At 45.1% G+C, this 22,632-nt stretch overlaps 1 protein-coding gene across 8 annotated transcripts in view; it reads right to left on the reverse strand.

The window, feature by feature from the left end:
• Window positions 1-2,965: 2,965 nt before the first annotated feature.
• Window positions 2,966-22,632, reverse strand: part of MYO9A (myosin IXA) — a 174,013-nt gene continuing 154,346 nt past the window's right edge. For 5 of the 8 annotated variants that reach the window (XM_033070562.1, XM_033070564.1, XM_033070559.1 and 2 more), the window contains 17 exons: window positions 18,725-18,837; window positions 18,180-18,337; window positions 17,572-17,798; window positions 17,176-17,292; window positions 16,503-16,691; window positions 15,569-15,616; window positions 14,798-14,909; window positions 13,883-13,944; window positions 11,836-12,028; window positions 11,222-11,350; window positions 10,796-10,901; window positions 10,276-10,407; window positions 8,965-9,088; window positions 8,113-8,166; window positions 5,847-6,049; window positions 5,530-5,672; window positions 2,966-5,150 (listed from right to left, as the gene is read on the reverse strand). In XM_033070562.1, the coding sequence (XP_032926453.1) occupies window positions 4,669-5,150; window positions 5,530-5,672; window positions 5,847-6,049; window positions 8,113-8,166; window positions 8,965-9,088; window positions 10,276-10,407; window positions 10,796-10,901; window positions 11,222-11,350; window positions 11,836-12,028; window positions 13,883-13,944; window positions 14,798-14,909; window positions 15,569-15,616; window positions 16,503-16,691; window positions 17,176-17,292; window positions 17,572-17,798; window positions 18,180-18,337; window positions 18,725-18,837 (2,592 nt within the window). In that variant the 3' untranslated portion in view covers window positions 2,966-4,668. The remainder of the gene's footprint in view (window positions 5,151-5,529; window positions 5,673-5,846; window positions 6,050-8,112; window positions 8,167-8,964; window positions 9,089-10,275; window positions 10,408-10,795; window positions 10,902-11,221; window positions 11,351-11,835; window positions 12,029-13,882; window positions 13,945-14,797; window positions 14,910-15,568; window positions 15,617-16,502; window positions 16,692-17,175; window positions 17,293-17,571; window positions 17,799-18,179; window positions 18,338-18,724; window positions 18,838-22,632) is intronic. The other 3 variants (XM_033070558.1, XM_033070561.1, XM_033070560.1) reach the window with 3 other exon arrangements.

Raw genomic sequence — 22,632 nt, forward strand, 5'->3', positions numbered from 1 at the left:
TGTTTGTCACCCTGCGATGGCACCCCAGCTCCCACATCCCCAGGTCCCTCACCCTGGGGTGTGAAGGTGCCCATGGTCCCATCCCTGGGAAAATGTCCAGGACTGTGGAATGCTGCTGGCAGCTGGGAGGTGGGACCAGCTTCCCTGGGGGTGGAAGGGGGATGTCCCCAAGTGCACAGTGCACCGGCAGCACCTGACTGGGGTCCCTCTCAATGGAGTCCCAAATGCTGGAGGAACCCAGGCAAAGGCACCTTGGCACCATGAGGACCGGCTGCCACCCAGGGGTCGCTAGCCTGGGTGACCATCACTTACCAGGGATGATGCCGACCTCGGGCATGACATCAGCCAGGGATGACAAGGGCCAAGGGTGGTGCCAGCCCGGGAGTCACACCAGCCCAGGGGTGACACTTGCCAAAGGTGGTGCCACCTTTGGAGGTGACACTAGACTGGGACAGCCTCAGGTTGATCCCAGACCAGGGCTGACACTGGACAGGGGTGAGCCCAGACCCTTGTCCCTGTGTCCGGGGTCTCCCATGTGTCCCCCATTTTATACTCGGAATAAAGAGAGTTTTGCAGTAGAGTCCCTGTGCCAATGGCTTGGGTCCCCTTGGATGGGGTACTGGGGGGACCAGCTGAATGTGAATAACCTGAGTAGGAATAAATAAAAATCAATAATCTGAATATAAGTACCTTGAAAATAAATTATTTGAATGGAAATAAACTAAATTTAAGTAAAATGAGTATAAATAATGTGAATTAAATAATCAGTATAAGATAAATAGAAAAATAGGAATAAAAATAAAATGAAAATAAATAACCTGAAATCATCTGAATAGAAAAAACATAAATAAAAATAATCTGTTTGGAAATATTCTATTTGAAAAAATCTGAATGAAATAATTTGAATAGAAATATAATGAAACTAAATAAACTGAAATACTCTGAAAAGAAATTAATTGAAAATAAACTATCTTAATATAAGTAGATGAATATGAATACTCTGACTGGATAAAACGGGAATTAAATAGTACAAATACAAATAAAATGAAATTAAATAATCTTATTGGAAATAAAATTCATGTAAATTATTGGAATATAAATATCTGCATTGAAATGTCCTTAATTAAATAAACTGAATAGAAAGAAAATAAAACTAAATATTCTGAAATAGAAATAAATTGAGAATAAACAAACTGCATATAAATAAGAGAAACATAATGAATCTCATTGGAAATCATCTGAATTAAATTATGTGGACAGAAACAAAATGAAATAACCTGAATAGAAATGAATTGAAAATAAATTGTCTGAATATAAAATCTATCTAAAACTAATCTGAAGTAATGTGAAATAATCTGAATACAGAAAAATTGAAAATAAATTATATAAATATAAATGAAATAGAAATGATCTGATTAAAATAATTTGTATATAAATAATCTGTATATACATAAATAAAAATAATGTGAATAACAAGTAAGAGAGAGAGAAATTCTCTTAACATAAATACTGAGAATGTGAATAACAGCATTAAACAATCCGAATGGAAGTGGTCTGGAGCCCTGGAGTGAATCCCAGCTCCTCCATCCACACAGGGCTGGAATGTTGAACTGCTCCATCCACATGGGGATCAGAAAAATCCACAGCTTCACAAGGCCATGGAACAAACGGAACAGCCTCAGACTCCCGGGATATGTGCAGGGGTGGCAGGAACAGTGTCCCACTGGGAATTCTTGGCCTTTGCAGAATGACACTTTTATTTGTCCATTTTTGTCAGTTTGTACAAGATTCCGAGCACGGACGACGCAGGATAATATATCCTCTTACATACAGACTCTGTTTAGTTTACAAGCAGCAACTTTATAAATTACTTAGAAAACTTTTCATGAAAAATAACAATAATTCCCCTCGCAGCCCTCCAGTAGTCAGTACATTCAGCCCTCTGGAAAACCCTCTGGGACCCCAAAACCTGCCAGGGAAGGGCTGGGAAGGAGTGGGAGAGGTGATGGGGGAAGGGGACCCTGGAACACGCCGTTATCCCTCCAGTCCTGCTCCGCTCCAGCCAGAGCCGGATTTTATATATATATGTATATATATATATGTATATATTTCATTGACATGTGTTTTTCTTTATACATATAACCACAAATATATTATATATATATATATATATATAAAGAAACATATTTTCTATATATTCTATATATATTCCATACATTTATCTATGTCAAAAAGTCTATTTTCTTTGTATATTTTCGCTACATTCCATACAGTTTTACATATATGAAGAAATAGAGAAAATATATTTCTTTATATATACTATATATTTCCTTTATATATTTCTTTACAGAGAAACACTCTTTATATAAAGAAATATATATGCATGTGAAGAAACATATGTAAACATACATATTAAACATACATTAAATATGTTTAAATCATATAACATTAAATATGTTTCTAAATAGAGAAGAAATACATTAAAATATATATAAAGTAATAAATATTCTTTATATATAGTACATATCTCTTTTATATACTTCCTTATATATAGAAATATGTAAAATATATACCTAAGGAAATATGCAGTAATTTCCTGTATATATTTATTTATATATAAATATATAAGTGTATATATAAAGAAATATGTATTCTTTATATATAGAATATCTTATATATTTATATATAATTACATACTATATATAAGAAATAGAAAAGAAGATACATAATAAGAAAATACATAAATGTATTTATTCTTAATATTATTTTATGTATTTTTAATTATACAGACAATATTATTTTGTGTGTCTTTTCTTCATATATATAGAATATATATATTATATATGTTCTTTATATATATAAATATCAATGACATATATTTTCCTTATATAGAGATTAAATATATATAAGGAAAACGAATATATTAAAAAAGAAATTAGATACATATACATATACACATACATATACATATACACATACATATACACACATATATACATGTATATTTTTGTACACACATATATCTGTGTATATATTTGCCAAAGCCACATCCAATGTCCCTGCTCTCATCCCCCAGGGATGAGAAACCTGAGGATGAGGCTGGACTCTTCACCCATCCCCAGGATCTCCTCCCCTGGGCCATTTTAAGGGCAATTCTGGGGTTTTTAGTTCAAGAGGCTCAAAAGGCTGGTTTGGCACCAAGCACTCGGATGCTCCCGGCCATCTCAGCTCCCAGAGAATTTGGGGTGGCTCCTCAGCAGTTTCCACTGTTGTGGTCACCATCCACCTTTCCAGTGCATCCAGGCTGGTCCCCAAAGCCCTACTTTCCCCTCTGGGGCTGGGAAAATCCCATTTTCCCCCATGGATGGGGGTGATTGATTCGGTCTGGCTCCACTCCCAGGATGCAGTGCCGAGGCTGATGCTGTTCCCTCTCTGCCTGTGGCATCTGTCACTTCCCTCATGAAAAAAATTGAAGATAACATAAAAAAAGGTCAAATTTGAAATTTAAAATAAAAAAACCAAAACAATAAATAAACCATCCCTGGAATGGGCAGGGGGAGAGGGGACCAAGGAGCAGCTAGGCCAAACAAGGCATGCTGGGAAAAGATAATACTCAGGAAACCTCAAATTTTTGCTGTTTTCCCCATTTTTGATGGCATTTTGGGAAAGACAAGCCCCAGCCCACCTAGGAGGACAGATCCAGCCTTTATACATCTAATTAGCATCCTGGGGCTCCCAGTTTTGCCTTTCCAGGGGTTTTCTGGTACCTGGAGCCTCTCCAGGTGCCACTGAGAATGATGATGAGACAACTGGGGAGGGATCACAAGCTGAGTCATTAAATAGAATAATTAATTAATTCTGTGATGGCTTTTGATGGTCTAATTATACCTCCAGGGATTTCTTGCTGAAAATAAAACTCCATGTTTTATTGAGTGAAGGCCAGTGACACCAAGAATGGCTCAGCCAATTGCTCCCCTCATCTCCAGCCCAATAATAATAATAATTATAGTAATAATAATAATAATAGTAAAAAAGAGAAAAAAAAAGAAGTTCTACCTGGAGAAAAATATTAAAAAAAAAATAAAAACCATATATTTACACAAAACTCCAGCATATAAACAAATATCGCTTCAAGTAGTCCTCGATTATTATTAATTATTATTATTTTTTAATACTGATGACCTCCGGAAAAAATAAAAAAGAGGAAAGATGGTTAGGTCTCATTAAAAAGTTAAAAAAAAAAACAAAGGGAAAAGGTGATTTTTGGCAGGTTTTAACACTTTTCCATGCACTCAGCGTTGCTGTGGATGAGGTGGTTAAAGCGTGGAGGGCTTGGCTGCAGTGGAGCTGGCTCGGGATGCTCCTGTGGGATTTTTAGGCTTGGTTTGCTCCTACCAACAGGCGATGGCAATTCGGCACTAGGATTTGGCGGCGGATGCTCCGAGATGCGGGATGCTCCGAGGGGAAGGGCCAGGAGCCCGTCAGTGCCTCCCCTCCCCGGCCACCTGAGGGTCTCAACCCCCCCCAATCATTAAGGCCACCATTAAAACCGTCCCCTCCCAGCCTTTTTAATTAAGAATTCATCTCCTGGTGTTAACAAGGAAGCCATCAGAGCGCTGCCAATGGGGAGGATGCCCTGGCATGGACATGGCTCCAGAGTGGAGCATCTCAGACCATGAACTCGTTGCTCCCCAGGAGGACAAGGGGTTGGGTGGTGGCACAATCGGCCTCGGGGTTCCTCTTGTGTCCCCCTCCAGGCCCCCCATCTGGGGGCTCTTTGGTTTTTGCGGGGGAAGATTTCACACTCTTCAGTTTCTGTTTGCCTTTCTCTGGGTTGAAGGTCCCGCGTGTGGTGAACTGTGGCCGGTCCTCAGGACAATGGAGAGGCCCCGTCAGGCCCTCGGGGCTTGCTCGGGTTTCGGGGCCCTCGCCGTGCCCCCCTGCTCGGTAGAAAGGCGATTTGGAGTACATCTGGAAGCGCTTCCGGGGCAGGTGGGGCAAACAGGAGGTGGATGATTGGGAGGAGGAGGAGGAGGAGACGGGGGTGTCGGTCGGCTCCACTGGGTCCAGCCGCATCCTGGGGTGCCGTCGCAGCCGGCTCAGCCCCTCAGCCTTGGCGGGGCGCAGGGAGGTAAGTGCTACACTTCTCTCTGCAGGGGCAGAAGGACCATGGATGGTCAACACTCGGACATCACCCAGTATCCAAACACCCCTCTCCCTGGGGACACAGGCAATTTAAGCCAGGAAAAATTTCCAGCATCTCGGTGGGGGCAGCATCAGCCCACATGACGTGGCAGTGCAGGCAGAATGTTCACCTGCTCCCACCCATTCCCCCAGGGCCATGTGCTTGAGCCCTTGACCCCCCTCCCTGCATAAATTTAAACTGTCGACTTTAAATAAACTTGAAAATCCCAAATAACCCTTCCAAAAGCGACAGAAAAACATGGCAGGGAGGTAGACTGCATGACCTCTGAAGGTCCCTTCTAACCCAAACTACTCCATCATAAACCCAAGAACAACTGGATTTACCTGAGCGATCAGAGATGGCTCCTTCGGAGTCGAAGTTCAAATTTTCAGAGCTGTCGGCTGTGCCAATGGAGGCTTCGGACTCGAGGGTTTCATCGTCGGAGGCACGGGGCTCCAGTGTCAGCATCTCAAATGTTAGCTCCTCCCTGCAAAGCCAACCCAGCTCCATTGACCCAATGGGACCAAAAAGGTGGAGAGGAGAAAGGGATGCACATGCACCTAGAGATCCTGGAGGGGTGGAGCCCTCCAGTTATCAACCACATGATATCAAGCAACGACCAGAAATCAGGGATGTGGCTTGAACCCTCAGCCAGACTCACTTTTCCTTCTGCAGGCTCTCAATCTGCTCAGTCAGCACCTTCTCCTCCTGCTGCATGGCCACCTGCTGCTGCTCTGTCACTTCCATCTCCATGGCCTCCTCACTGCTCATGGTCTCCTCAGGGACGTCCGTCACTGAGGGCAAGCGCCCGGTGACAGGGGATGTGGGGCTGGGGAAGGCGCCGCGACGCACACGTCCTTTACCCTGAAGAGAAAATGGTGTCACCAACACCAGCTGAGGTGATGCAGCAAACATTCAGGTGCCAACCACACTGCTCTCCCAAGGAGTGAAGAAGAAGCCCCAGACATCGGTCCTCAGTGTGCTGCTGCTGGATGCACCCTGGACCCTCCAGAACCTCAGGGAGAAGTATTAGAAGGACTCAACACATTGGAGGGGCTGGGGATGGAGGTGGTGAGGAAGGCAGTGCTGAGGATGATGCTGATGGACCAAGTGCAACTTGGTTCAGGTCCAAGCAAGCCCAGCTGGCAGCAGGGTGGGCTCCCACAAAGCCCACAGCCTGTGCAGTGGCTTTGGGTGGGAGCATCCCCAAGGCTTTGATTTCAGGGCACCTGATTCAAGTTTTATCCTTGGAAAAGCCTCACATCCTTCCCCCATCCACCCCTGGTATTTCCTGAGCATCACAAGGGTCTCACTGACCCCTTCAGAAACAGGAACTCCCACCTAATTATGTTTTCCATGGCCTGCCATGTCTCATGTACAGCAGATACCGAAACCAAGACCACTTCCAGTGTGGTCCAGTGTGGTGGACAGTGGTCCATTGTAAGACAACCAATGTGGATCTCTCTGTGCCCACAGCTGAACTTGCTCTGATTTAATGCAGCTCTGAAGAACTATCACATTTTTAAAATATTGAAACTGAAAACTAAAAAAGACACAAATGGTAGTGGTACAAGTGGAGACATATATATATATATGCAACTGTTTTAATCTTCTGAGGGCCAGCTCTACAGATCTGCTCCACAGAGCAGAAGAAAAAGAAGGATTCTTGGGGATGAGGGACATGGAAGAGATTAAACAGCTTTTATTCAAAACGGTTATCATGACCAGCTATCTCATCTTCTACATTCCAGATCCTGACATGCCCAGGACTCAGAGATGTCCATCACTTGCTGCCCTCCCCTGACAACCATTACCCAGGAAGAACCAGATCTCCTTGGGGTTGAAGAGCTTGTTGCAGCTCACTTTTGCTTCCCCTTTTTAACCTGTGCAACTGTAGTATCCCTGGGTATTCCTGACAACCCATGCACCCAGAGCAGATTTTCAGGAAAAAGGATCCTCCCTTTTTCATTTTAAAAGCTAGACTTGTTCCATTTTAGCCCTTTCATCTTTTAACGCCACATCTCAGAGATCTTTCTTTGTCAGCAAAGCCTCTCCTGTGCCCTGGTGTTCTTCTGATGACACTTTTCACGTGGGCTCCTGAGCTGAAGCACAGCTCCCTGAATCCTATTAGCCAAAAGCCCCAAGATCTGAAAGATCCCACTGGCTTGTGGACTTAAGCACCTGAGAAATGCTGTACTCAGGGGAGCAGAGCTCAAATTTTGCTCTTCTCCACCTTCTGACACTCACAGATGTAGAAGAATGGGGGGAACGTGAGAGAATTTTCATCGTGGGCCTATTAGGAAAGGAAACATCCCTATGAGCATTCCTAAAATCCTGCAGGTGCTTTTCTTGCCTGTCCCAATCCCACAGAACTCAAACTCAAGCTGGGATGGAGTTGGGGAATACAGGACTTTCTAGACTCCTCCTCATTCAGACCTGGGTGTCCTGACCTTGTGTTCAGGGTGGTGGTGCTCCTCCTCCAAGAAGGTGGAGGACACCTTTGAATGCCTCGAGATTTCCAAGGCATCCAAGCTGAGGGCTGTATTCACCATCTTCAGAAACAGCAGCGCTGTGAAAGCAACTTGATGCTGAAATGCATCCTGAGCGAGGAGAAATTGAGGTGGGAAGGGAAGGGATGAGTCAAGCAAAGTAAAAAAGAGGGAAGCACAGGATGGAAAAAGAAAATAAAATAGAAAATTAAAGTAAGTAGGAAAGGAAAAGGGATGGGAAGAGTATTTGTGAGGAGCTGCGTGCGGGGATGGCTGAGCGCCAGCCCCAAACTCCTGTGCCCGGGGCCCTGCTGGAGGAACGGCGGCTCTGAGGAGTGGCGGGACCAGACAGGTCACGGACAATGGCCAGTGGGACAGAGCTGGAATGAGCGACGGTGACACACAACGAGGGATGCGGCAGCTGCCGCGGATACATACCGGGATTGAACTGCGGGTTATGCTCATAAATCTAACTGCAATTAGTACGGGCTTCTGGATTAGAGAGGAGATGAAAAGGAAAGCAGAAGGTTAGAGTGCACATGCTGCCGCCCCTCCAAAAACCCGCTTTGCTCAGTTTGAGGGTTTTTCAGTTAACTGAGATGAGTGGGGCAGCTCTGCAGCACCAGCTCCACAATCTTGGGCAGCCCCTGCTTGGATTTCATCCCCAAAAAGCAGAAGCAATGTGTCCCTGAGGATCACAGGGGGCAGGTCTAAGCAGAGGGGCTGCTTGGCTCCTCAGCCCAAGCCAGTGCTGACGGTGCTGTGCCAGGTCCGTCCCTCTCCCGCAGCCCAACAAGCCAAGGACAGGTGCATCTGCAGCCTGAAGGCCCCCTGTAAGCATGGAAGCTCAATGAGATGGATCTGAGGTTCCCAAAAGGGCAATGCAGGAGCAGGGAGACCCCTTGGGGAATTAATTTTGAGTTCAGATAATGTGACTGAGCACGAAAAACAATGGTCCAGGTCACCCATGGGGTGATGTTGAGCTGGTCACTGAAAGGTTTGACTCAACTCAGGACCAAACAAGCTCAACTGAAGGTGGAAATGCTGATCAGGAACATCTGAGCAGGAATGACAACGTTTCCATGGACTGTTCCCACCTCCCTGTGCTTTGGTATGACTCCCTGCAAAGGTGAGGAGCCACCACAGGGCTGAGGGTCCCTGTCCTAGTGGAGATGGTGTAGGAGTTTGAGAGAGGTTTGGGAGGCTGGGATAAGCAGGAGAAGATAAGGTAGGGGGGCTTCAGGGGCAAGGAGAGGACAGGAGAGGACAGAGAGGGCTTTGGCATCTCACCATAGATCTGCGGATCAAGGAGAGGCGGCTCTTGGCTTTGTTCTCTGCAAACTCCAGGCTGTTGATGTCTTTGAGCCGAGCCTTGTACTTGTTCATCTGCTCAATGACAATTAATTCCACGCAACTAAGGGAGAAAAAGCCCAAAAGAAGACAAAATGGGAAGAGGAAGCCATTTCATGTGGCCTGCTCTGTCTTGGCTTGGCTTGCCCTTCAACAGGATTTCCTGGGAGCTTCTCCCTTAGTTCCAGCACATCCTCTAATTTCATTACAAGGAAAGGATTATTTTGAAGATCTGCTCTACTGGAAGAGTATGGAGGAGAAAGCTCCAGCTGGAAGTCAGAGGGTGGTGAGAATTCTCCTAAAGAGAGTGATGATGGGTTTGAGGAACAGCCTAGAGATATTAAAGATCGCCAAGGATCCCACCAGAGAAATTTACCCCCCCTTGGAAGGGGGAGTGGTGGAATACAAACCTGGAGAAGGCAGGCTGATTCCAACTCATTTGCACTCAGTAACCCTGCAGCAGCTTGTGTAACTGAGCTGACTGTTTAATGTTGGCAGGAGGGTGTTTGGGGAAAAAAATAGTCCTTGCCTTGTAATAAAATGAGAGGATATGTTGGAACCGAAGTGTGAGGCAAAAGCCACAATGAAATCCTGTTAAAGGACAGGTGCTCCTGCCAGCTGGATCTCCAAACATGTTCTGGTCTTCTAAAATTTTAATATGTACTGGAGGTAAAACCACTTCTTTCAGCAGCCCAGCCCCTCACTGGAGGGTTTTCATTATTTTAATTGACTCCAGTCTCTATTTTAAAACCTATTTAGTATGAGTCAAACTGAATCTGGGCAAGTGTTTCATGTTTTCTCTGTAACACCTTTTCAGCTATGGCAAACACCATAAATAAATCTAAGTATATTAATATTACTATTGCTGCAGACCAAACAATTTACCTCTTTCAGTAAAAAAAGCCAAAATCAAGTAAGCATCAAGACCTGCTTGCCAAAAATTAACTACATTAACTATAAAACCATGTCAGCACAAGCTCCACCTTTTCCTGCCAGGCAGGAACAGAAGTCTATCCACTCTTGGGGATCCTCCATCATTCAAAAATCCTCATTTAACAACTCCTTGGGGATTTAGAAGATTTGAAATATCTTTATGTAGACGCATTTATTTGCATTTAGATGCACAAATTACAATGCGTTTACCCCTTCATGCCAAAGCTCTCAATTTTTTAGCCATTTGACCATCCTAGAGGTTACCAAGACGTGAATGGTGATGTAGTGGAGCTAGCTCACCCAGCCCCAGGCTCTTACGTGGTGGTTTTGCTGATGTCCTGAACGCTCTGTAGTGGGTCTGTTGTGTCGGGGCAGCGGAGGATGCAGGGAGCAAACACAATGGCCAAGGCGTTGGCTGACATGCGGTTGGTCTCTTCTTGGAGGGCAATCCTGAAAAAATAGGGATTAAGAGAGAAGTCAGAGGTGGAGACACTCCACTGCACCTCTTGCACATCATCATGGATGAAGAGAGGGGATGATATTTCTATGGTGCAATCTTGCTTTGAGGGAGGAAGACAAAGCCTCAAGACATCTCAAATATTCTCAAGGCAACAACCAGCCCTTTCCACCCAAAAACATGTCCCTGCAGTGGTGAGAGGCACCACAGAGCTGTAGAAACCACAAGTGACCAGGGCACAGCAGAGGTCACTCATCAACACAAAATCCCTTGGAGAAACAGCTCTACAGCCACCTCCTGGAAGACACAGCACATTTAAGTCTCAGCTATTCTGAGGGAAAGATGCTTGACCATCCAGCCTTTGCCCAAAGCTGCCCATACCTGACCAGGTGGAAGATGAGGCGCTCCAGGGTGCTGAGGTGGGTGCGGGAGAGCTGGTCGATGACTGAGTACACCCCACGCACTGTCTCCTTCCTCTCCTGGAGGCCTGTGGAGAAACCACCAGTGTTTAGGGGCAGCTTCTATTTCTTCCTCCTATTTAGAATGGTACTGCTTAACACTTCAATTTAGTACTTAAAAGATGTAACTTTGCGGCTGAAATTTGCTGAACCATGATGCAAAACCCACCAAATTGAGACCAGATTGCCTGAGTTTTTACATAAAAAACCTTTTTTATCCAATCAGACTTCGAAACCAGGTAAATACAATTTGGCAAAACCAACTGGTTCGGCCCTGAAGAGTGAATTAAAAGTTTGGCATTAAAAGTGGCCACCATTTCCCTCTACCAAGGGAATGGAAGCTCCTCACCCATCACCCGCAGGAACTCCTCGTAAAGCTCAAAGGTCATGAGGGGGTTGGGCAGATCTCGGAGCCACTGCTTGAACACACTGGCAATGACGTGGATGTTATAGTCGTCTAAATTCACGTTATCAATGTCTGGGTTTGGCACCAGATGGAACAAGAAGGAAAAGAACAAGAGACAATGATCAATACAAAGCCCAAGGCTGGATAAGGTGACCTTTAAAGGTCCCTTCCAACCCAAACTGTTCAGTCATAAAGTATTCTAAAATAAAAAATGTTTACGTGCCTTCAATGGCAACAAATCCAGCACCTGATTTCAGCTCCACATGGTAAAATTAGAGAGAAATATATTTTCCAGGGCAAATAAATTCAGGTGGGACCAGGATTTCTTTCCTTACTGATTGCTAGGGTGTAAGTTAGGCAGCACTTTCCCTCAGTTAGAATGACTCTTTTTTGTTGATTGCTCCCAAAAACCCATGAATTGGTGACCTGACTTATGGAAATCACTCCTTGCACAGCCCAGCATCAGGAATGCTGAAGCATTCTGCCATCCTCCCATCCAACTTCGCTGCTGCAGAGATTTTCCTCCCCATATAGGATCTTTTTCCCCCTCCTCTCACCTGTGTCGAGGCCTTGCCGCAGCTCCTTGATCTTGTTGGTGGATCCTGATTTCCTGTAGATGCCCTCCGTGTACAGCCCGTGCATTTCGATGTAGTTGATGAGCTTCTCCACCAGCAGCGGCACCGCCCGCTCCTCGCTGGTCAGCCGGGACAGCTCCACCCCGAACTGCCGTGGTGAGAGCTCAGGGTCGTGCTAGAAAAGGGAAAAAGGGATTAAAATCCTTCTGTGATGCAATGCTGGTGCAGCTATGGACCAGACCATTCAGAGTCCTTTGGCAAATCCAGGAGACGTGTGAGTCTAAGGAAAGAGGACAGGACAGGACAGGACACAGGTCTTGCAATGCCAACCTGGTCTCTGGACATGCACCTGAAGGCAAGTTTGGATTTCTTTCTTTAACCACCCCAGTGTAGTTATATTCCCAGCCTGGAAGAGCCAGTGCAGTTGAGCATGGTCCTCTTTCACCTGTCCCTCTGGCACCATCTGCAGGGATGATTTCACTTCCCAAAGATGTACGAAGCAAAACAGGTAAATCTGAATCTTGTGTGTTTAGATCAACTTGAAGCATTGACAGTTACAAAATATCAGTGAACAAGCAAGATGCAAAAAAAAGAACTTGAAAAGACCCATATACACCTGTCAGGAAGGGCCCTTTTGCCAGCTGTAAACTCACTGTAGAGTTGATATCTGGCAAATTCAAATGTGAAGAAAGTCCTCCTGCACTGGAGATTCTGGATGTGAAAAGCCGAAAGATCCAATAAAATACTGACACGAATTCTCAGCCCTAGCCAAAGAAAGGTGAGATGCAACTCTGCCTTCAGCAAGACAGTGGCTCCCCTTACAATCACTTCTGTTTTTCAATTTTTCCCACTCAATGTCATCCTTTCATTGCATCCTGCAAACCTTGGGAGCAGATGTTTGGAAGGTCTCCATGCTGTTTCTTTCTCATGACTGATGGTTTGTAGCTCCCTGTCACTGAGAACAACCCTAAAAATACAAAGTCACCAAGCACAGAGAAACTGGAGCTTTCCTAGAGAACTTCTGACTGCCCAGTGCAAAGCTACCCATGAAGGCACAGTGAACTCACTTCCTTGGGTGCAGCACAAAAACTGCCTTGTGCAAAAAAATCACAACAAAAAGGTGGCTGCAAGAATGTTTGAAAAAATTAATCAGACATCTCAATGAACTTCCCAGATTTCAGAGTACAAACTCTTGTAAGGCATTCCCAGCTCTTGCAGAAATAGTGTCAGAAAGGGAAAGAGTGCAGAAAAAGTTCTATATATTCAAAATACAAATATATTTACACACACACACACACGCGCACACACACAGATGCACACACACACACAGAGACATCTTCAATGTATATAGTCAGATTATTCCTTGGGGAAAATGGACTCATGCAGCTTTCTGGGGGCTGTGTATTATGGAGGTTGTTCTCCCCTGAGAAGCCTGCCAGGGAGCTGATGAAACTTTCCACTCATTACTATCCTGACTCTGTTTCCTTCTTTTGGGCACAAAATAAGCTATTTAAAAAACCCTCACCAAATCTTGATGATTCATTGTTGGCTGGGATGACCTGCTGCACTCACTCCCTGTTCCCCATACCCTTAAATCCAGTAAACAATACTTAATTCCCCTCTAAAGAGGGTAGCGAATATCCTCCACCTGCCCTTCCTTGCTCAGCCGTGGCAAGCAAGGACCATGAGTGTGAGAAAAAGCCTGTATTTCCAAGAACAACCCCACATTTCCAAACATTGAGAGCTACAAATCTAGGGAAATTCCTATTATTCCGTGTTACAAGGCAGGGAATGACACTGCAACATTTGCTGAATGACTGGGCAGATCTACAGTGACTCATCACTGTGTAGTTCCCAAAATATCTACAAAACTCTGGTTGGAGAGACCTTGGGGGACCTCTGGTCCAAGCTCCTGCTGAAAGGAGGGTTATTTCCAGCACTCTATCAAGCTTTGCACCTCCAATAATTTTTATACAAACTTGGGACCATTGTCTCAAGGTATTCAATCAAAGCAATGAGAGACATTTACCTTTTTGGAGCACTTGGTCGTGGTTTTAAGACAGCATTTCTTGTGACAAGCATATTTACATACTGGAATGGAGAAAAGGAGTGTTTAATTATCCCAAAAGTCACACTGCTGAAGAAACAGGAATTAATGTGAATTGAGTAGCACTTCTCAGAACTATCAAGTCAAAAGAATGTTGGATTTGCAGTTTCCAGGGGCCAAATCTGCATTAGATCCACTCAAACAAAAATAACAAAGCCTTTAAAATTAAAGGTGCCATATTTACATCCGTGAGACATTAAACCCTCCCCACTCCCAAAACAGATCAACTCAGACTATAGCCCATGAGTTACTCCAAGCTATCAGACACAGATACCCTCAGAGACTGGAAATGGCATCTCCTTCGTATTCTTCCTGCACTGGGCCTGAAATGCTGCCAACCTAATCACAGAAATGGAGGAGATGATGGAAAAGGTTGATCCATCTCTTGGGTTTTTCCAAGAAGAGATGGATCAGGCATTTCCATCATCCCTCCTCCATTTTCCTATCTCCCCAAAAATTCAAATGCCTGGAGGTCAGACAGGCAAAGCCAATGAGTTTGTCAAGGTCAGGATCCCCGCAGGCATCCTAGGGACACGTTTCCATACCTGACTTTACTGTCCTTCCTACTGTGACAGCTAAACGCGGTTGACCGTACGGGATGGCCATATAACCCGATGGAATAAGATGTGTAACACAAAGTTCATTAACTGTGCTGGGGTGGACTTACTAGTTGACTTCAAAAACCTTAAGACCTGTCCCTAAAGCTCTTCAGGTATTAAAAAAATCAAAATTATTTGAGCATGGGGTTGGAGGAAACAGTAGTAAACACATTTCAAAATCCTCAAACTCATCACTGTGATAGACGCACCAGACAAGGATCAAAGAAAGGATGCTTACATTTACAAACAGAAGCCCTGTCCATGATCCAGATCAAGGAGGAACAATATTCACAGTATGTTGGGATGCTGTATTGGGTAGCCTTGAAAATGTGACCATTGTGCTCTTCCACCTGGAGGATAAAGGTTGGGTGGTGAGAAAAGGGAGCTAGTGCTCAGCCTGCTGCAAAATGGAGAGATGAACACAGACAACTCTTCAATTTTAGCTCTTGCTTTTATTTGGTATTTTTGTTTCCTTTTCAGCCCAGCAGCCCCACAGACAACCCAAACCAACATCCATCTTTCAGGGGAACCGAACCATCATGGAAGCAGGTTGGAAACTCTTTGACTGAGCTTGGCAGGTCAACTTCTAAATGTTAAGAAGGTTTTCTATGCATCTGTTTTGGCTCTTTTTTTGGCTCTGCACCCGCACCCTTCCTAGTACCAACATATCCATTAGAAAAACAGGAGATGTAACATCCTCCTGTCTGATACCAGAGATGTAAAACACATACTATAAACTTATGCAGAAAACTGGAGCAAGATTATTTTGCTCTCAGCCATTTTCTAACAACCTTTGACATTACATGTATGTCTTAGCTGGTGAGGGATGTGTTTACAGAGCCAACCCAAATGATCCTTGATCAAGCAGAGCAAATCCACCTCAAACATCTTTCTAACATGTCCTTTCAGGGCTGATGTTCAGATCTCAGACCAGGACATGTCACAAGCTAATCTACTGACATTCTGGCCCCAAGGACATCGATTTTTTTAATGTGCCAGTTTAACTCACCACATCTGCTTCCTTTTTCCTTCTCTTTTTTCGTTCCATTTTTGGCACCTGGTGAGGGAAAGAGATTTAACTCAATTTTTGGGCAATTTTGCCACGTAAAGAGTACAGAGGTCTCATATCTAACATTGTCCAGTGCCTTCCAGCCCCATTCTCCAGTGCACCTGGACAGTCACAGCCCCAGAAGTGTTACTCTAGAAAACTCTCCTATGGATGACTCCTGTTTTGGAATTTCCCTGAAGAGTTCTTCCTATCTTCATCTTGGAGTGGGAGTAGCTGCTGCTCTAGCTCTGACACCGCCAGCAGTGACCCAGGGGAACATTATGCTCAGCCTTATCTGAAGAAAACCTGTCTGGAGAGGAGGCTGGAGAGGACTCAGAGGAGAAGAGCCAGGAGATGGAATATTTGTAAAATAGACACCATCTCCCAAGCCCAGCCTCAGATCTCTTGATCTCGCAGACAATATGGAGCAGGAAGTATGATCAGGTCTGTGACCTTACTGCCCCTAAGAACAGTACCCAACTTGAGCCACTGCCTGCATCCCCTTCTCCTGCAACCCAACCCACTGGGATGTGTATAGTCACTTGGGAAGCGGTCAGGAGACCTGAGAGGGTATACCTCTTTCAGCATCCCTCAAAGTTTGAACAAGCCCTCCAGAACTAAAGAAGTACCACGAGCTGCCTTTCCAACCACCCACAGTTGGTTGCAGCTGTGCCCTGGAGATAATATCAAATCCTTGGCTTTGGTGAGCCCAGCTCAGCCCAATGTGGTCTGGGGTTGGCTAAGCCCAGTGACACCCAAACCAGTGAGTCACACCTTGCCTTGTCCAGCTCAGCTTAAAGCAGAGAAGACAACAGGGGGTCCCAGGTCAGAGTCACAACCCCACAGAAAGATAGTCCCCAAACCTTCAAGGGGGTTTAAGAAAAGTGCTGAGTACCTTCCCCGCAGTGTAGTCCAGGGGTTTGTACTCTATCATATATTCATCCAGGAAGACTTTAAAGGTATTGACCCAGACTTTAACTGGAGACTCACTCCAGTCCCTCTGCTCATGCCTCATGGTCTTCTCCAGGATCTGCTCGAATAAGGCATAGAGGTCCTTGTAGCGGATGCTTTTCCCATCGTCCATCTTTTAATGAAAGAGAAGCAAAAAGAAAAGTGATTTTTATACAGCCCAGATTTTTCTGGAGAGCTTTTCTTCTCCAGACAATGACTTCAGCCTCACCGACTTCCAGTTGCTTGGGGAAAGTCCAAGTATGGTAAAGAAAAGGAAAAAAAGATTAGACATCTCCATGACTAGCAAAGGTAACACAAAGATTTCCAGGTACTTTGGGTGAAATTGGAGTTTATTGACTTTTTGTCATCTCCCCTTTGGCTGGGAGCAAAGTTGTAATGAGGATCAGTAATCTACACCCACTATATCCTGAGAGCTTGCTCAAGAGGAAGAGTTACTCCAAATTTAACCATGGGACTGAATACAAAGGAAGCACATCCATTCCTTGGGATAAGCAAACCAGAAATGGAGGGCTAGGCAACACTTGTACCACCAGAAAGACCCAGAACATCCCATTTCTCCTGGAGGTGAAAGTCCCACCCATCATCTGGTCACTTACTGCCAATGCTGAGGAGTAAAAACTGAAGATGTTTTGTCGGAATTCCTTCAGTGCTTTCTTGAACACGACATCCACCAGCGTGTCCTTCTTGCTATCCTCATTGTCCAGTTCATTCATCTGGGAAAACAAGGGGGTTTTTGCACCCATGTCTCTTTTGGTGCAGCAGAGATGGCGTGAGATGAAGCAGCACTAAGAAGCAGCTGCACCACCATGATCACCAGGTGGTTTCTCCTGCATGAAAACCAGGAACTTCTCTAGACCTGCCCTGACACCCTTAGATGAATTATTAGCATTACTACAGCTACCCACAGGATAATTTTTACTTTATTGCTTTATTGCCTCCGTCTGCTCCTGGATCTCTACACTGATGCATGGAGCAGTGAGGGCAGGAGTTACCTTTTTCAGGAGAAACTCATCCATGCTCTTCAGGTCGCTGGCGCTGGTTATGATTTGCAGGGAGTCATTCTGCCACTGCACAGGCTCCAGAGCCACATTGCTGATCTTGACGCTGCGCTTGCGCTTCACTTTGGGAGAGGGTTCCTTGTTCTCCTTAAATTCTCGCCGGTAGATGCCCGAAAGCTCAGGACTCCGCGGGGGTGTCAGGTGATGAGGACCCAACTCTGCTGGTGGTAAATGAAAAGGGAGAAAGAGATTGAGGAGTAGATGAAAAATAACTGCGACACTAAATGGGCATTGGAAAAAACCTGCAGAGGAGAAAAGTACAGTGTAGAACTCACAGGAAGATTAAATGTCCTTTCTGCTTTGTTAGGTTATTTCCTCCCTGAAGAGAGGAAACATCTGTCCATGTCCAGATGGTGGCTGGAAGGATTAGTGACATGGAATTCCTTGAGATCCCTTATGGATCCCACCCTCTAACCTACTTGCCATCGCTCTGGCTTCACATCATCCATGAATTAAAAGACATGAACCAGCACGGACACATCCCAGTTTCCCAATCCAGTTTCTCTCTCCTTACAACTGGTCCTGTGTCCCCCACCACGTACCTTCGCCAAGCTGCAAGCCAGGAATAGCCTCCCTGCCAGGGGCTTCCTCTTCTGCATACAGCTCCAGCAGCTCAGACTGGGTAGCGAGCTTCTCCCGCGTGGCCTTCTTTTCCCCTTGCTTTCCCTTCACCCAAAACCTCATCTTGGCTCGTTGAGGCCTGGAAATAAGTAAGTAATGGAAAGAGGAACTGCCTTAACTAGGAAAGTTCTTTTTACCCCAAACTATCTAAATCCTTCCTGAGGAGATAAATCCACACAATTTCTACCAGGGAAACGTGGCTACTTGTCCTCAGCAAAGGCGAGAAACTTCAGTTTCATGCATGGGATTGGGTGGTTTGGGACAGGACATGTGGTCCATATCACCAAAACTTAATTGTGGCGTGAACCAGACCTAACTGGGCCTGTCCTGGTCATGTAGAAAAAGTGAGACAGGTAACTCAGGCTGCAGGTGGAGCTCCAAAGGAGCCTGGGCGGCTCAATAAGGTGTTGGAGAGCAAGAGGGACACAGGAAGGACTTGTCTGCCATCTCCAGCCATGACTCCTACCTCCCATCCGTAATCAGACTCTTCTGGGCGGCCACCAGCTTCCCAATCTCCCCCTGGGACATGGTTTTGTGCAGTTTGGCCTGGCCTTCCCCGGAGGTGAATCGCTGCATGGTCTGTAACGATTCCAAGCATGAAGCACGTGAAAATAATATGGGTCTTGGGATATATGATATTTTTTTTTCCCTATCAAAAATCATCTATTTTATCTCCTACATCTTTATTTCTATTTGCTGACAGGTGAAAACCTACAGTCCTGATGAGCCCCTAGAGAAATATTTTAATGACTCCTAATAAAGAGAAGCATTTCCCTTGTTGCAATTCTTTAACCAGGTCCAATCTTCTTTTTCCTTGAGCAATCTGTGATGAAAATCAGTTTGCACCAAGCCATGGGTCCTCATTGCTCAGGCTGCACAGCTCATCCACCACCTTCATCCAGACATTGCAGCTCTCCACCCAGAGTGTCCCGTTAGCCACAATGAAGTGATTCCCTGAGGGAACCTTCAACCACCTGGATCTGTCCCAGCAGAAGTTCCTACTCCAACTCTTGCTGAGCACTTTACAAAAAAAAAAGACCAAAGTCTTTGTGCCAAGGACACACCAAAAGGAACCCTTTGATGAAGAAATTTTGCAGCTTTAATAGAAAATATCTCCACCTTTGTCACCATTTAAAACGCCCTTGGATAATTTTCAAGGGTGTGATGAATTTTCACCTAACAAGATCCCATGAAGTAGCCCAGAAATAGACTTGACATATTTAAAAAACACCTAAATTTCTATTCTATTTTCCAATTGCAGCTGTGATCTGGGAGCTGGGCACCTGGAGGAGAAACTTTCAGCATGAGGAAAGTGGAGAATCAGGTTGTATGAAAGGATTTGGGAGATGATGGTCAAATATCTCCTGTAGCTTTCCTATCACCTCAATTTCTCAACTAAATGTTCATGTTTTAAAGCAATTATTTGACTTCTGTTAAAATATTTAAGTAAAAATCTCTAAGAAGTAGGCTGTAGAGAGGGGTTACATTTGCCATATTTACTCTCTTTCGATGTTTTATTCCCCCCTCTCCCAGACTAACATCTCCTCCAGCCACGAGATGGCAGCATTCCAGGCAAAATTACCACCGGGAAAGTCAGAAACTACCTAAACCATGAAAGAAATTTTGTTCCTGTCATTCTGACATTCAGGTGACATCCATACAGAAATTGTGGATAGATACTGGGAAAAAAGCAATTCAAAACCTATAAAAATCTCCATCCAGCCCAAAACTACTACTTGTTTTAAAAATGATCTGTTAAATACTTGTCCCCAAAATTTGGTTTTGTTCTTGAGTAATATCAACCTTTTGAGTTTCCAGCCTTAGTAAATAAAGACTAAAAGGCATTTTTGGCACAAGAACTTCCTTTGCGGTTCTCTGCCAGGAAATTCTGAAGGGAAAGGATGGGAAACCTTCTCAGATGTCAAGATGAGCACCTGCACCAGAAAATACCCTGCTAGGGAACACCACAAAGCATCATGAGGGCAAATGGCAATAACTGGGGGCTTGAAGTTGTCTCCTGGATGAAGAAAGGACCGAGTTTTATCCTCTGACAGAACAACCTGTGTTTCATCCACCCATAAAGTAACTACAGTCAAGGGACTTATCCCAGTAGGCAGCAGTGCTATACGCTGCACAGAAAAACTTCCTGAAGTTCTCTCTGAATGGCTTAGGACAAGACATCTTCCTTCATTGCTAGCTCTTCAGCTCTACTTGGGATCAGCTGACGGCAGGTACTCGGACTCATTTTTGTCAATTCATGGCTTCAGTGTGGTGGGTGGAGTAAAATGATTGATTCGTTATCCAGGTCCCAGCCTCTAAGGATGTTTCCAGAGGGTATTTCTGGTGTGATTCCTCTAGCCAAGGCTTTCCATTTATGCAGCTGCTGCAGAAAAGTTCTCCAGGCTCAGGTGCCAAACAGAAGTGATGTTAACATATGCTGACAGGAACAGCCAGGAGCTGTTCCTCCCACTTGTGTCTCACTGCAACATAGATTAATCCCTGGATATTCACCAGCCAAAAATTTGAATCTTGGTCTTGTCAGGAAGTCCTTAATTTTAAAGAACCTCATGTACTGGTGCCCCATGGGTTTCAGCTCAGGCTCCAGATGCTCTGGGTGTTTAATGCTCTGGGATACCCTGAATGTGGTCACGAGCACTGGATTCCAATGGGCCTTTACTCACCAGTTGAGATACACAATCAGTGACTTGATGACCAAGATAAAAATGGGCAAGGTGGGCAATGCAGCTGGTGACCCATCATGTGCTCGGCTCCATGGGGCTGCACACGATCTCGCGTTCACCCAGCCAGCGGCGTCAGCTGCTGAGTGGGACATGGGAAGTGGTTGTTTTGGAAAGTCTTAGCTGGAGGCAGGAGCTGTGTGAAGGAGCTATTCACTGGCACAGGAACCAGCCCTAAAGTGGCCAGACTTGCCTTCATGTGACTACCACAAGACACAACCAAAGTCTGTCTGCATAGACATCAACCTCTGTACCTTTGTGTTTGTACCCAAAACACCCAAGAGGCACCAGTCCAGCTTTGTCACAAGCTTCTCTGCCATCTGCGACACTCAACTGGGCTCTGCTAATAAATATTGATAAACAGTCGATAAATTTTGCTACTTGTGAGGATCCTGACCCAAAAAAGTCCCACGCCAAAGGGCTGGACCCAAACCTGCAATACAAAATACAGATGGAAACACTGGACACATTGTAGGACACACAGATGGAGGGTAGCACAGAGCACACAACGTCAGGGGTAGTGTTGGCCTAGCAAGCAGAACTTGCCACACCAGGGGTGAAAGTCCTGACCACCAGTTAGAACAAGTGCTGGAGAGCAGAGGAGAAGAGGGACACAGCAGAGACAGGAGAGAGGTGACACCTACAGCTACTTGCATGCGGTGAGAGCTGTTAAACCAGGTGAGCAGAGTCCCAAGGAGCACTTCCAAGGAGTACAGTGACCCAGGATACTCCCTAAGATGGAGCTTGCCAAGCACCAGCACAGCACTTGTCACAGGGAATGATTCCTACAGCTACAATTCCATCGTATGTGGGCAGCCTGCAGGAGCACAGCAAGGCACTCCAGGTATGGCACAGGGGACCATGGTTTGGTGGTGAACAAGGCGGTGCTGGGTTTGTGGTTGGACTCAGCAATCTCAGAGATCTCTGTCAATCTAAATGTTCCTACAATTCTATGTAAAAAAGTACATTTTAATATGTAAAATCCTCCCTTTCCCAATCCACAAGCAGGGACTTGCATAAAGGTGCAGCCAGGTTATCTCAGTCCATGGAGATGTGTCTTTCAATCAGGTTTTGAGTATTCCTGTCTCAAACTCCCCAGCAAACTTATCAAGAGCAGGCTTAAAAAATACATGGAATTTGTAAATCTCTGCCCTTTTCCAGTAATGAAATTATCCTGGGAAAAATTATCCTTTATAGCAAGAGCTGCTAAAAGAAAAGTCATGAAAAGCCCTCCTTGGCCACCTGCTTTTCTTAGAAAAGCAGCTTTTGGGATCTCATGGGATGTTTGCCAGACTTACAGCAATGCTGTGGCACAAAATAAATCTCTGGCTTTGGGTTTCATGCTTTTCTTTGATTTTATACTCAGCTCCACATCCTGTACTGCAGCTAGAGGAGAGGAACATGGCAGCCCTAACCAGCACTCCACCCAAACTCTCACAGCAGGACATGATTCCTGGTGTTCCTCCACACTCCTATGGGGAAATCTCCACCACCTCAGGAAAAAAATTATCATCAGGTTGGAATCTGTTGGCCTCTTCCACTCCTGAAACTTCTCAGTTTGAGATTTTCCAAAAGCAGCTTATGTAGGTGGGAGATTAAGCCTGAGATGCAAAAGTTCCACGGTGCTGGCTCATGT

The sequence above is a fragment of the Catharus ustulatus genome, chromosome 12 (assembly GCF_009819885.2).
Source record: "Catharus ustulatus isolate bCatUst1 chromosome 12, bCatUst1.pri.v2, whole genome shotgun sequence".
Lineage (NCBI taxonomy): Eukaryota > Metazoa > Chordata > Aves > Passeriformes > Turdidae > Catharus > Catharus ustulatus.